This window comes from Podarcis cretensis, assembly GCF_951804945.1.
Source record: "Podarcis cretensis genome assembly, chromosome: 3".
Classification (NCBI taxonomy): Eukaryota; Metazoa; Chordata; class Lepidosauria; order Squamata; family Lacertidae; genus Podarcis; species Podarcis cretensis.
Window position 1 is genome coordinate 66,029,173 of NC_137172.1, and position 15,527 is coordinate 66,044,699.

Below are 15,527 nucleotides of genomic sequence, written 5' to 3' on the forward strand. Positions count from 1 at the left end.
CCCTGAGGCACCCCACAAATGAGAGCCCAGGGGTCTGAACACTCATCCCCCCCCACCACTTTCTGAACACGGCCCAGGAGGAAGGAGCGGAACCACTGTAGGACAGTGCCCCCAGCTCCCAGCCCCTCAAGACGGTCCAGAAGGATGTTATGGTCGATGGAGGTAATCCTTTCTTTGCTTACCCGAGAGTAAGTCCCATTGAACTCAAATGGGTTCACATCTGAGTAGACATATATAGAATCATGATGTTAATGTTACTACTCTTAGCCTTCCTGACCTGTGTACATGCAGGGGAGAAATGAACATTCAAATGCTGCAAAGTATTTCCCCTAAAATAAAAGTCTGAATATGATGTGATGTGATGATGCTTCGGTGTTGGATTCCCCCCCCCCCCCATGTGTATGTGTAAATCCAAGAGTCCTTCATTTTCCCTCCACAGTTAGGGACAGAGACTGTTTTCAACAATAGCCTATACTTTGCTTCCATCCAATAATAATGGGGCTCAAAATGGAAGGGGAAATTTTTTAAAAAAGAAAATGAGAGGTTTTCCAAATAAACAACCCTTTTCAAAACAACCAGTGTTTGTGTGTTGTAGGACGGTGGAAAAAATGGCCGATCTGGATTCTGAACTATTACGGTAGTTGAAAAATGGCTGTCAGCAAATGGCTGCAGTCCTTTACACACTTACCTGAGAGTAAATCATACTGATCTCCTTATGACTTATTATGAAGTACATATGAAGTCATGCACAACCATTCACCATGCTTATAATGAGTAACTATTTACTCAGAGCACTTGAAGTGTCACATACCTTTGATTCTGCATTAGTTATGGTATACAGTGGTACCTCGGTTTTTGAACCGAATCCGTTCCTGAAGACGGTTTGAGTTCTGAAATGTTTGAAAACCAAGGCACAAAGGGTGGCCTGCATATTTAATTGAAAAAATTGAGAAACACTCAGTGGAAGCTGTTCTGCATAGCTGTCAACTCACAGATTTGAAAATAAGGGACCAGCAGCCAAAATAAGGGACCTGCAGCCTCGCCTGTTCCAGGCACTCCAGTCTTCCTGTCCTCCTGCAGTCTGGTCAAACTCATGCTGGTAGCTTCGAGAACACTGTCCAACCAACTTTGTAACCAGAGGTTCAACTGAATAGAATCTGAATCACATGCACCACAAGGCCTATGCAGCCTCAACTTAAGATGGCTCCCCGGCCTGGCTTTGCACTGCAAAGTTTGCAGCAGCACGTGCAACAAAATGGCGTCCAGCATTCAAAAAACCCCTCAGCTTGCATTAACTAGCCACACACAAGGCATTCAAGCTCCACCCCCCCCCCCAGTCGTTCTTAGACTTCTTATTGGGTGAGCAACACAGCCAAGCAACACAGTTGGAGCCTCCCTCCTCCCTGGCCGGCAGGGAGGGAGGGAGAGGAGCTGCTTCATTTGAAATTTAAGGGACATCATTTAAGGGAAATTTAAGGGACATCCATCAATAAGGGACAGCAGCGGGACATGGCGCTGGAATAAGGGACTGTCCCTTCAAATAAGGGACACTTGACAGCTATGTGTTCTGAGGTACAAAAACGGAAGCATTTACTTCTGGATTTTTGGCTTTTGAGTTCCAAAATATTTGTCAATGGAGACGTTCAAAATCCGAGGTACCGCTGTATATAATTATATATTATATAGTCTTAGAATAATAAGAGTTAGAAGGGATCATAGTCATAGAATAATAGAGTTAGAAGGTCAACCCCTTACAAAGCAGGAATCCTTTTGCCCAACATGGGGCTCGAACTCATGAACTTCAGTTTAAGAGTCTCATGCTCTACCAACTGAGCTATCTTGTTGATTGTTATAAGTACATATAATAAGTACATACAGCTGTTATGTTAGGAAAAAAATACTTGCAGGACTGTGGTGTATTTCACACAACAATTTCAAATCATTTGCTGTAAAAAAGGTAAGAAAGCATGGTAAAAGGTATTTGTTTTTGTAAAGCAGCAACCCTAAAGCATTGGGTCTTCAAGTGGGAGAACCACATATAAATATATGGTAAGAAATTAAGAAACGGGTCCCCAGATGCATGTTTGGGGTCAATTTGAGTCCTGGGTACGAAAATATTGAAACTTCAGACCTAAACCCCAACTTTCAGAATACACCCTTTCAATAAAAGCTTTTAACATTAACAGCTATCAAATTAGATAACAAAACCTTGCTGCCGTAAAGCAGCAATAAAGAACCAACAAGAATAAAAGGAGTAATAATAATAATAATAATAATAATTTTTATTTATACCCCGCCCTCCCCAGCCAAGGCTGGGCTCAGAGCGGCTTACAAGCAATAATAAAAACAAGTTAAAAGATTACAACTTAAAAACAAAATTAAAAAATACAATATTAAAATACTGAAACATTAAAATATTAAAATGTAGCCTCATCGCAGAAGAAGGAAAAGAAAAAAGAAAGAGAGGGAGGGAGGGAATCAAATTGGCTCCAAGCCAAAGGCCAGGCGGAACAACTCTGTCTTACAGGCCCTGCGGAAAGAAATCAGATCCTGCAGGGCCCTGGTCTCGTGAGGCAGAGCGTTCCACCAGACCGGAGCCAAAGTTGAAAAGGCCCTGGCTCTGGTTGAAGACAATCTAACTTCCTTAGTGCCCGGGACCACAAGGGTGTTGCTATTTATGGACCTTGAGGCTCTCCGTGGGGCATACCGGGAGAGGCGGTACCGTAAGTATGAGGGTCCTAGGCCATGAAGGGCTTTAAATGTCAAAAGCAGCACCTTAAATCTGATCCTATACTCCACCGGGAGCCAGTGCAGCTTGAAAAGCACTGGGTGAATATGCTCCCATGGCAGGGACCCCGTGAGGAGTCTCGCTGCAGCATTCTGCACCCGCTGGAGTTTCTGGGACAGCTTCAAGGGCAGCCCCGCATAGAGCGAATTACAGTAGTCAAGCCTGGAGATGACCGTCGCATGGATCACTGTGGCCAAGTCGGGGCGGGAAAGGTAAGGGACCAACTGCTTGATGCGGCAAAGGTAGAAAAATGTCGCCTTGGCTGTTGCTGTAACTTGCGCCTCCATGGAAAGGGAGGCGTCAAGGATTACATCCAAACTCTTAACGGAAGGCAATGAGTAATAGCAGTAATATCCATACAAACATTAACTAGCAATAACAATAACTCAGGAAAATAGGACTGGTTTTATGTGATGCCTAAAACTTAACAAAGCAGGCATCAAACAATTGACTTCTGGGAAACGACTCCAAAATGTGCAGGTTTTGGGGAAACCATCTTTGTTTCATCTAACCTTGCAGCAGGTGGAGAGGGGGAGAGAAATCAACATCTATTGAAGATTTTAAAGAGTAGTTAAGCTAATATGGTAGCTGGAAGCTCTTCAAAATGTTGGCTGCAGGGAGCTACAGGGTTGGCAATGTGGTGCTGCAAATAGTGTAAAGTACTGTACTTTTCCGTCTATTAGACACCCCCCCCCCCGTTTTTGGGGTTTTTGAAGTTTTTGGGGACTCAATTTTAAGAAAATGAGGGGAGATGGCCCAAAGTTGTTGAGCCTCTCCCCTCATACCGCTGTGCACGGGTAATGATCCAGGGAGTGCTTCCCGCAGATCGCTCCCTGCGCGCAACAGCATCTTCCCCACCCCCCATGCCGCTATCCGTGTATTGGACGACTCCAGTTTTTTGACATGATTTTTGTTTCAAAAAACTTCATCCAATACAAGGAAAACTACAGTATTTCATTGTTAATTTTTATTTTGTGGTATTGTTTTATGAGCCTTGTTGACAGAACTGCTTTAAGTTGTGGTCCACCATTTTATTGCAATTTGATTTGGTGACTATTCTGGGTGTCTGTAAAAGAAAAAAAGCAAACTCTTAAAACAGGACAAAAATGGAAACTTTTCCCCCTTTTAAAATGCCTTTGATTTCCATACGCTCCCTCCAATCCTATGACGGTTTACAACTTGGACTTCAATACATGGGTAAGAATAGGATGGAATTTCTAACATCAAGATACCCTGCCATCTGTTTCTCTTTTAAGAAAAAACCCTCTCTCCACAAATCGGCTCTTTTAAGCTTTGCTGGGAGAAAGCACTGTATCATATGACCCGTTTTAAAAACCACTTACACAAGCTTTACAAGTCAAAACAGCACCTTGAACTTCTCGTGCACAATTTACTAGCATCCAACACTGCCATGAGCAACGCTTAATAGCTGCAAATGCTCATTTGTTGCTGTCATAATATAAGTACAGCTATTAATAATAATTAGCTGTGTGGAAACGGGAAGGAGTCCCATAAAGACATTTACATTTGACCCAGGGTTGCCCAAAAGTTTTCCGAGGCCTGAGAGAAAAACGGAAGAGTAGGTTGCATGACTGAGGTAGAACTGTATATAACAGAGGCAAGTTGTAGCTGGGAGCCATGGGAATGGCTGGGCTGGACTCCATATCAAGAAGTAATTCACCTTGCTCAGCTATAGTTGATGGGCTGTCAGCCCCAAGCTGGTGAAGCCCAGGGAGCAAGAGTACAGGTCACCATGGCCTAGCAAGAGAAGTGGACGCTCAAAAGGAGACGGAGGGCCAAAATGTGTGTAATGCTAAACGTGTAGCATGCAACTGCGGCTGCATTTATTTATTTAAGAGTGGGTGTGGATTGCCAGCATACAGAGATGGATTATGATCCAGATGAAAATCCTATCCCCCTCACCCAGCTATTGGGCTGAAAAAGAAATAAAACTCCCACTGGAACTGGAGGGAACTTCACCCCAATTCCTGGTGAACCCCACAGGGGGAAAGCCACAGAACAACTGGCGGAGCTGGGAAAAGACACACTGAGGCTCTTGCATTCGTCTGGTAAAATAGTACTTGTCTGCTCACCCTTCATATCTCCAGCCTGTATGGTTGGTTAATGGAGGGCATCGGTTCTCTGATGCCAATGCCTATCTAAGCCCAGGCAGAGGTTGCTTGACCTAGTATAAGAAACAAAATAAGGAATCGGATCTTATGAAAGGAAAGCACACCTTTCGCTGTGTAAGCAGACAGCTTGCCCTACCAATTTTCGGAACCATTAAATAGGTTGTTGCTGGATGGAAGCTGACGGGAATTGGTAGTCCAATACGTTGGGAGGGTACTAGGTTAGCGAAGGATAAAGCACAACATACAATCCAGCTTCATCTACGTTGGGAGGGTACTAGGTTAGCGAAGGATAAAGCACAACATACAATCCAGCTGCTTAAGAACATTTAAAACAAAACCCAGAGGTATAAATATAGAGCTGTATTCAACAAAGTTTTACTCATAGTATACCTATTGAAATTAATGAATCTAAGTTAGTGATATTCATTAATTTCAGTGGGTCTATCCTCCATTTAGTTGAATATCACTGTTAGATTTTTTTAAAAATCCATTAAAAACCCAATAGTTTCAAAAAATAATAGAATTTCATAGCTCAAGGACATTTGGAATTATTATTCCCATTTTGTCCACCCTGAAAACTCAAGAACAAAGTCACACTGGATTCAAACAAAATGTGTCCAGATAACAATTTCATAGAGCTACAGCTTAAATGTTTTCTTGTGGTGTGCGTTGTAAGGAAAGAGCATTCACCAGAAACTCCCTTTACAGCTCATAAATTCCTCATTTTTGAAGCATAAATGAGACCCATGGAAGAGAATGGAGACAGCATTGTCATTTAAACCAACAACGCTGACAGCTAGACTGTTTACTTTTCTGCTGTGGTTCTTTTTTCCCTTTACATAAGCCAGGGGTCACAGTCGCAGCCTAGCCAAACAGCCTAAAAAACACAAGGAAAGGGAGTAAAAGTCGGCTATTGGATGTAGAAGGCACAGCTGAGGCCCAAGACTCTTTGCACACTGTTAAGGAGGACAGTTGGTTGAGGAAAGAGAGGGAAGAGAATTATAAAGATGCTTCCTTTTCTTTCTGGCCTTGCCTAATCCAGGAAAAATATCTTGCTTTTGTCACTATGCTTGGGAGATTTAATTGAAAGAAGGGTCCCCCAGCTCCAGTTGTTTATAACCCTACGCCAATTAAACTTGCTCAGGCTGATGCTGTTAAAAACATCAGCAGCTGCAGCAGCGCAGCGCAGCAAAGCAGCTATAAGAGGAAAAGATCAGGGTGGGACTTTTCTCCTTTCATACCTTCAAAAGTTCATGATCGCTGAAGGAGAAAGAGCTGCTTCTGCTGCTTCTGGAGACAATCAGGGCCAGAGCTGTAGAACATTCCTGCCATTTTTCCCGAGCTTCTTCAAGCTCTGGGGAAAACAGAAATGTGGAGACAAAACACATAGGCTGTGTTGACACAACCACAAGCGCAAACTGTGCCAAGTATTACTGTAGGCGGCCCATTCAGAAGCAATCACTTGACTCTTCTTCAATTCAAAAGACACAGTTGTGCTCAAAGTAGGATTAATGTGCAGAGCACAGCACTTAATTCAGTTTCAAGGCCAACTGTGAGAAATGACATGTAGCTTTGGAGGGTACACCATGATATCCCATCAGCCACGGGTAAGATGAAACAGAAGGTTGTTGCACTCAGGGCTCTGCTTATGGGCTTCTCATGGCTGGTCACCACATGTGCATGTAGTCATATCCACTAGGACTCTTCTTATGTACTTTTGGCACTTCTTGCGAGTAGAACTGCAGTCCTTTCTTCCCATTCTGGATCTGACATTTCCCTGGCAAACAGGGGCTGCTAATAGGTTTCTTCTGCTTTATCTCTCAGAAGACTGGAGCCCCTGTCTGGGTGATGCTCCAGAGTTTGTATCTATAGGCATCATTTGTTGATCTCCTTGGCCACTGGAGACCCTACACTCATTGGGCAATAATATGGGCCGTTCCTTGGAATGCACTTGCCTCCAGCCATGAAGGCATAGCATATCCAGCATGGCTAGCAACCATTGATAGCCTTATCCTCCATTCATTTTTCCAATCCTCTTTTTTAAAGCCATCCAAGTTGGTGGCCATCACTGCCTCCTGTGGGAGCAGGTTTCATAGTTTAACTATGCGCTACGTGAATAAATGCTTTATCTTCTGAATCTTCTGCATTTCCTTAAAAGGGACAGTGCTACTCGAACAGTTCCTTTAGGCTACTGACGGTCCCCTTCAGGAACCAATAGCATGAGCATCCTATTAGCCCAGCCGTCTTTTTCCTAGGATCAGCCTGCCCATTAGTGAAATGATGCCAGAACAAAATATTGCCTCAGGTGAAAAAGATAAGCTCAGTTTTCATGTTTTGCTGAGGTTATAATATCAGAGAAGTAAATTGGCATTAAGCAGTGTGCCCTAATCTATAGTTACTACTAAAACATCAACTCGGTTCAGCAAAGGTGTTTGCTGACAAGAAGTTTGAAAGCACATCAAAGTGCAAGTAGATAAATAGGTATTGCTCCGGCGGAAAGGGAAACGGCGTTTCCGTGCGCTGCTCTGGTTTCGCCAGAAGCGGCTTAGTCATGCTGGCCACATGACCTGGCAAAACTGTCTGCGGACAAGCGCTAGCTCCCACGGCCAGTAAAGCGAGATGAGCGCCACAACCCCAGAGTCGTCCGCAACTGGACTTAACGGTCAGGGTAAAGTATGGTTATATTTCATGGACTGGGTAAAGACAAAGTGAAATACAAGCAAGTTTCCATGAGGGTCAATTCTCTTGAAATTACACAGAAACATGGGGAAAGATAACCTGTTCCTGATTATCAGCCAGAGGATAAACTGTTCTTGGAGCTTCCACTGTCTGCAGTGTGAATTCTACAGCTATAAAGTGCTCTGTGAATGCAAAAGTGAAGGGAAAGCAACCTGGTGATAGCGAGTCCAGAGGACCAAGAATTGTTAAAAGCTGCATTCCTGCTTCCTAGATAGAACTTTTCTCATATCTGCTCTTTTGGACTGCTGATATCTGCTCTTTTGGACTCAGCATATCACATCCTGTTTTTAATCTCCCTTCCCTTTCCCATAACACTCATCTGATTTAGACTGTGAATTGGAAGGCTGGGGCTGTCTGAAATATCATCACCTTTGTATAGAATGTAGTGCTTAAAAACAGTTAATATTAAATTGTATTTCATTATTCCCTGACCTCCTGGTTCGGATTCTGGAGGTCACCAATGAAGCTATCCCTCCATCTTTTGGATTGATGTGAATACGTTATGACTTGCATGATGAATTTGTTTTAACCTGTGGCACCACTGAATGTTTGGGCTGCTAATGTTATATAAAACAACACTCTATTAAAATAGAATCTTCAACACCCCCTGCTCAACCACAGCACCGCTGATTGTTTGTCCTCATCTAGGACTGGATTCCAGCCTGAAATCCTAGGCACTGCTGTTCACTCAGCAGCTCTACTAAATTTAATTAGCCTTAAATATGTATAAGATAGCAGGCTTACATAAAAGTCCACCAAACAGACTTCAGAGAGATGTACAATAACCACAATAAAAGCAAAACACCAGAACCAAAAAGTGAATAGTAGCGATCATAAAACAATAAAAACTGCAGGTCAACAAACGGCAGCTCTTTCAAAATGCCAGGCAAGCAAGAAATCCTTAACCTGTAACATGATGGATCACATAAACGACACAAGAAGCCTTTTGCTTCCATCCAAATCTCCGTCTGCGGCTTTTCTTTAATACGAAACGTATTTCTAGCGCCGCTAAAAACACACTGATTTCACATGCACCAAACCAATCCCTGCCCATATCAGCGCGCACAGTTGTTTTTCTTTTCTTTTCATTTCTCTTCCTGGGCCAGCCTCGTCTATGCAACAGCGAAGGAGCGCGAAGACGGGCCAGCTCGGAACTACAAGCCGCCTGAAGACCATTGTGGGCGTGGCTAGAAAGAGCGGGACGAAGGGAGGGTGGCTGAGCAAGAGAAACAGAGGCTGCCGATTGATGGGCAGAGCGCGAGAGGGGAGGAAAAACACAACACCCAAGAGGGAATAGGTGGGGCTGGCCGTCGTTCTGGAGCCTGCGATTGGCCGAGGGTCAAAACCGGGGGCGGGGCTGCTGGCGGAGGCCGGGACGCGGGGAGGGGGCTGGAGCCGCGCTGACGGCCTTGGCCAGGGAATTTCAATTTCGAATGAGGCTGAGGGAGGCGGTGGCGCAGCGGCCAGACGGGGAAGCGAGAGGCAGGAGGAGGAGGAAGCCCGCCGAGGAGGTAGGAAAGCCCTACAGGCGCCGCCGGCAAAGTTGGTGCGGGACGGAGCAGCGCTGGGTTGTTTTTGGCGGGCTTCGCTGTCGTAACCGAGAGTGAGTGAGGCGGCGCTGGGGAGCCGGCTGCGAGCGAGCGAGCGAGCGAAAGGGACGCGGCGTGAGCCTGAGGGGGAAGTAGGCGAAGCGCAGCAGCCGCTCTCTTGACGGAGCCGGCTCCCCCTTCCCCCGTTTTCTCCTCATAGACAGGCGGCCTGGCTTTTGCTCTGCCCCCCACCCCGAGCCGCCCTTCTCCCGGCCGCCGTTTGGCTTTCAGTTCCGGCGGAGTTGCTCCCCGAGGGGCGGCCGGCAGGGAGGCGGCTACGACGGCGCGGATTCCTGCTCTTCCCGCTCCGCCGCCTCCTCTCAGCCCCTGGGGATGTGGGGCTCCAGCTGGAGTCGCCTCGCGGTTGGAGTAGGTGGGGGGGGGGGTTGGGGGGGTTTCAAGCCTCCTCTGCCTGCAGCCCCGGTAGGGAGGAGAGGCGGCGGCGAAGACGACGACGATACCGCGGGTGGGGGGGGGGGAGAGCAGCTCTGAGGCGAAGATGCACGTCCGCTGGGGCTGCCGCCGCCGCCGCCGCCGCCGCCTTCCTCCTCGGGAAATCCGCTGCCCTCCCTCAGCGCGAGGGGAAGGGACGGCACTGTGGCGCTGAGGAGGGAGGAGGATGCAAAAGCAAAGCAGGGAAACGGCGCTGCACCGCGTGTTCCTGCCCCTCTCCAAAGCGTGGGGCGTGTGCAGCGTGTGGCATCCTGCCTAGCGGGGTTTGGATGTGTGCGGGGCGGGAGAGGGAAGCCCTCTTTCCCTCCGCAGGTTTTTAATCCCAGCAGCGGCTTTCTCCTCCCTGCCGAGGGTTCAGCTGAGCCGCCCCCCTCCCCCGGGAAGCCGTCAGTCTCCACCTTTTGTTCAAATTTCCCTCGTTTACATCCCCTCCCACGCGCGCGCCACGACGCGGGAATGTGATCCGCGTGGGGGCGGGAATGAGCGCCAGGCTCTGGGATGCCGATTCCTGGCCGAGAGTCCCGACGTATTCGCTGTCCTGGAAGCCCCCTGCAGGCCGCCGGGACTGTTGTGACCTGCGTCGTAACGCGATGTGTTTATGTGTAGCCTCGTCTCCCGTGTTTGCGGTGATTGGTGGGCGGGGAGCCCTGGCCCATTTAGTGGGAAGAACTAAAGCTCTTGCCGGTGGGTGATAGCTTTATCGGCACCAAGTAAAAAGTCACCGCGTACTGATTTTGGTATACCGAGAAAGGTTATTCAGAGCAAATGGGATGCGAAGCGAAGTAGCGAGTGGGGTGGGGAAAGTGGACATGATGAAAAAGCTTAAAATGGACGCAGGAGGTATTATGCAGGCTTAATTAGATTAGAATGTGGTAGGTTGCAAATGGGTTGCATTAAAGCAGTGGTGTCCAAACTTTTCTCAAAGAGGGCCAGATTTGATGAAGTGAGGGCCAACCAAGTTGTTGAGCTTTTATTAGGGTTGAAGTTGTTGAGTTTTTTACCCCAGGAAATAAACTGCCACAGGGGCTGGATTAAACCGACCCGCGGGCCGGATTAGGCCCCCCAAAAGGATCTTTTGACATGCTTGCATTGAAGCCCGTTTACCCCCATTCCCTTTTGAGAACACAAACGTCATGGTTACTCAAAGCTGTTCTAAAGACAGCATGCTCTAATTTTAAGGTGTGCTGAGTATGTTCATTGATCACTTGAAGCAAAATAGGGTGGAGTTAGGGTGTATGCCCCCCTCAAGTATTATCTTTATATGGTAGAAACACTCCTCACACCTCCTTCAGTTTTAAGATTGCTGGATGGCTAAATCTGGTATTCCTCAATATACACATACACATATTGTGTTGGCCCATTATGACAAATCCAAAAGCTGTAATAGGGCTTTTACAATAGGGCTGTGAAAATACTTGTTCATGTAAACAGTACCATTCCATTCAGCAATAGTAAGTTTCCATCTAATTCTAGAGGTGGAGTGGTAAAGTTTTCTATGTTGTACATTTGAGGAAGAAGTCCACTTCATCTCCCACAAATTGGAAATGCTAAAAGGCTGTTTATAAAATACTATTAACTTCTGCTCAGCATAACTCAAGTGCCCATGTGCTTTTTAGAATATGATTTGGCAACTATGGAAAGAATTCATTTCCACTTGTCTTAAGTGTCGGCCTAGCATAGCATAGCCATATTCTCTTTTTTAAAAATATTGGTCATGATAAGTTAAAAAATATGGATGTGATTTTGACATTTTGTTTTGTTTTGTTTTGTTAGGTCTTTGAGGCTAGGATGCTCCAACATGTGAGGGGTAATTTTGGATAAAGAGTTTGAGATAAGAGTTGCATGTGGATTTGTTAAACTTGTAGCTTTGCTGGTGATCTGGATAGTATGATCTGTAAGTAAGAAGCTTTGTTTGGAGCTTGACAACGAAAGTGAGGCAGTTCTAAAGAGGCTAGTGCCACCTTCTAGAGAGGATGGTGGGAAAATGAATGTAACCTACTGGCAAGGAGTGCACTGTTACTTCTCTTTCTTGCCATCACCTGCTTATTACCTAGATCAGAAGCTGAGTGATTCCCACTGACTTATGAAGTCTACTGGGAGTAGGAGACTGCTAGCTAAAGTCTGCTGCTTGACATTTCTATTTGATCCCTCTCCTAGTTTCGCATGCAGTTTAGCCCAGTAGTGTAGCTCAAGTGGTTCAAGCAATGGTGTGTGTGTGTGTGTGTGTGTGTGTGTGTGTAACTAACAGCCTTTGGGTGTGTTTGGGAAGCAGTACAGAAATCAAACTGAGCAGTGTGTTTATTAAAAGCTGGAGGAGGAACCGTAAGTAGGTGAAATCAAAAGGAAAACACTAAATAATATTTTTGTATTTAATCCTATACTGTATTAGGAAAACCTAACATAGCAAAACTTAATCTTATGGTCATCTTTGCCCTGGGTAACATCTGAAGTTGGTGGGAAGGCAAGGAAGAAAGTATGTGGGCATAATATCACTTTTTATGCAATTTGATTGTGGTGATAATGATTAGCAGCTAGACTAAGGAAGGAGGGACTTAGACAAGGATGCTGGAGGTGACTAACACTCATTTCCCTCTAGAAGGTGAGAAGTGGGATAGAGATGACTGCCAGACATCACAATGCTGGTGCTTTAGATATTTGACAGGCATATGAAGTCTGCTATTCCGGTCAACTCCATGGAAGGAGTTGGGCGGGCTGTGAGAGGGGACTGTAGAAAAGATGATCTTAAAGAATTTCTGTGGGCAAAGTGCACTGCAGTTAAGAGGTGAAGCTTTTGCCCAGGAGGAGCGAATGGTATTTCATTTCAGAAGGTGGGCTTCTAACCATGGACAGAACTAGTGTCCCACCCCCTTTCCATCACAGTTTTCTACCCCACATTTATCTGCTGGTTCATGCTCTGTGGAATAGTCACTCTTGCTTATAAGTGCCTGAAGTTTCTGTTGTGGGTGCCTAGTAGAATGGTTTTTGGGTGAATATCTCTGTATATAGGCATTATGTGTTTAAAGGTGGATACCATAAATCAGGCTCTCCAAATAATTTTGTACTACAACTTCCACCATTCCCAGCCAGCATTCCCATGCTCATGGATGAAGGGTGTTGTAAGGCACAAACCTGAAGATACCACATTGGCTTTCCCTGCCAGAAATTAAGCTACATTTTCTGATCTTGAAAAATTAAGTTCTCTTATAAATCAATATAGATAAGGTTTGATAGGAGATAGCCTGTTTCCCTAGCTTCCTTGTGTCAGCAATACCACACTTCAGTTACTGTGCCATATTATATTATTTTAGTTTTTTCATTTCATTTCATTTCATTTACACTTGTATACCACCTCCCTTCTGTTATGGAACGCAAGGCACCTTACATGTTTTTCCCATCTGGTCATCCATCCAGGCATTGGCCTGGCCTAGATCTATTGATCATTAGTCACCATGCATTTCTGGGTAATAGTAGTTGTTTTGTGTCCATGTTCTTATTGCTCACACATTAAAAAAGTACAGAATAAACTATATTTGCCTTTGCTTGGTCTTGTTCATCTGTGTGTTTTCACTTTGCAGTTTTTGAGTTTGATCAGTGTAGGTAATATCTTCTGGAATGAATTGGTATGCACTGGGAAAAAGGTCGAAGTCTTAGCACAAACATTTCCAAAATTGCTTTGGGTGGGTCTGGAAAAGGTGTTAGTTGTCAGGGGCATTATTCAGTGGATGGTCATGACAGTCGTACCAAAATGTACACATGCATTGCAGCATTGCTGTTCACATTGCTAGGAGCTGTTTTCCCTTTTTTCAGGTATATCTTGGAGCACTGTAGAAACCTGCAAAACTAGTGTGACCAGAGAATATGTGGAACAGAAAAAGGGATGTGTAGTTCAGAGAATGACAGTTTTACAATTATGTCCCTAATTATTTTAAAAGTTATTGACTGCATTCATAAGAGTAATACATGTGTGTGCGCGCCCATGTGCTAATGATAAATTGTGTGTTAATATATATCATAGAAAGGAAATTGAGTTTCTGATTGTGACTTTGAACTAACTTCTATGGTATTAGAGTTCTATGGTAAACATCTTCAAAGATGTTTAATGTAAAAATGTGGGCCAAGAAGTACGTAAATAAACAAATGGGACTGCTAGGTCACAAATGAACCACCATAAACGTTACTACTCCCCCTTTCCCCAAGTTCTGTGCTTTGCACATACCTCAAAGCATTGCTTTTTTCTAGGGGTCCGCATACCCCTAAACATTTTGTGAATATAAGTTTGGCCTCATTAAAAGGCAGCATTTCAATATGAGTAGGAAAATGAGAGTACAATGGTACCTTGGGTAACATAGTCTTCAGGTAACATGCTCTTCAGGTAACAGACTCCGCTAATCCAGAAATAGTGCTTCAGGTTAAGACTTTGCTTCAGGATGAGAACAGAAATCGTGCTCCAGTGGCGCTGTGGCAGCAGGAGGCCCCATTAGCTAAAGTGGTGCTTCAGGTTAAGAACAGTTTCAGGTTAAGAACGCACCTCTGGAATGAATTAAGTACTTAACTCGAGGTACCACTGTACCCCTAAACACTTTTTTTTTTTTTTAGCAAAAAAGACATTGCCTCAAAGTAGGGAGAGTGTGCACATTCACACGTGGATAACCTGGAAGAGGGGAGTCCAGAGTCACTCACTATACTTTGAGATTTAGCTTCTGTAAATTTCTGTGTCAGTCACTGAATTATTAAGATTGTTCTCTTGTTTAGCAAAACCATGAGCAAAAACAGATTTTAAAGCCAGCACATCCCAGGAAAAACTAGGAAGTTTTGTCCTTTTTTTTCATAGCACAATTTTTGTTTCTCTTTTTTGAAGTTGTTCCGGTGCCCTTTTGCAAATTCAAACACCCCCAACTACATTTACTAAAAGTGAAACAGTTTCAATGTATTTAATGGATTATGGGTCATTGAGGTTTTTTTTTTTTAAAAAAGCCATTTATTAGTATGTCTAATTCTGACATACCCATGGTTTCCATGCATAATAAAATAAATCTATTTACAGTCTTTATATTTAAGCACATTACCTAGGCAACAAGTGCCATGAAGCATCTAATTTACTATAAAATTATCCAGCTGCTGACTCTGTTTACAATAAGAGTTTTTGAACATAAGACATGCTGCATACGTGGCAGTGTAGTGCTTCTGGAATGTGACCAATTGAATGTGACCTAGTGGCTCAGTTTCAGAGGCACTAAATTTCTAGCTGTAATTTAGGCTGTGATTTCTTTGAAGCCTAAAACATTAACTTCTTGTGCATTACATGCTCAGATGGTATTTGAACACAGAAATATCAGAACGACAGTGATTTAGACTGCAGTGTGAGGTAGTTTCCCCCACTCCTTAAAAAACAAAGAGACTTGAAATATCTTTCTACTTGAGGCCCACATTGTAATAAATATATTTTTTTTCAGTTAAGTAGCTTTGTTGTACTTCAGTTTGTTTAAAGTGAATACTTAATCATATCTCCTGGGACAAACGTAAGGTTCTGCACTTAGGCAGGAATAATCAGATGCACAAATATAGGATAGGAGACACCTGGCTTAACACAGTACATGTGAAAAGGATCTAAGGCTCTTAGTAGACCATAAGCCTACAGTGCTATGCAGCAGCAAAAAGAAAAAAGAAAAAGAAAAGAGGCTAATTCAATTCTAGGATGCAGCAGCAAAAGCGCAGTGCCCATATCCAGGAAAGTAATAGTACCAATCTAATCTGCCTTGGTTGGACCCCACCTGGAGTACTGTGTCCAGCTCTGAGCACCACAGCTTAAAAAGGATATCGACAAGC

The 15,527-nt window shown here is 44.4% G+C and overlaps 1 protein-coding gene and 1 long non-coding RNA gene across 6 annotated transcripts in view; one reads left to right on the forward strand and one right to left on the reverse strand.

Annotated features, from left to right (window-relative positions):
* Positions 1-3,767: 3,767 nt before the first annotated feature.
* On the reverse strand, positions 3,768-8,950 carry LOC307213038. Its single transcript, XR_013837356.1, has 4 exons — positions 8,092-8,950; positions 6,162-6,274; positions 4,882-4,973; positions 3,768-3,854 (listed from the first exon to the last, which is right to left on the reverse strand). It is a non-coding gene; the product is annotated as an uncharacterized lncRNA (long non-coding RNA).
* An 86-nt stretch (positions 8,951-9,036) lies between these two features.
* The window catches only part of EPB41L2 (erythrocyte membrane protein band 4.1 like 2), a 78,553-nt gene continuing 72,062 nt past the window's right edge, over positions 9,037-15,527 (forward strand). For 2 of the 5 annotated variants that reach the window (XM_079970628.1, XM_079970632.1), the window contains exon 1: positions 9,248-9,266. In XM_079970628.1, coding sequence (XP_079826754.1) covers position 9,266 — 1 coding nt within the window. In that variant the 5' untranslated portion in view covers positions 9,248-9,265. Of the gene's footprint in view, positions 9,171-9,246; positions 9,267-15,527 lie in introns of those variants that run through there. The other 3 variants (XM_079970629.1, XM_079970630.1, XM_079970636.1) reach the window with 3 other exon arrangements.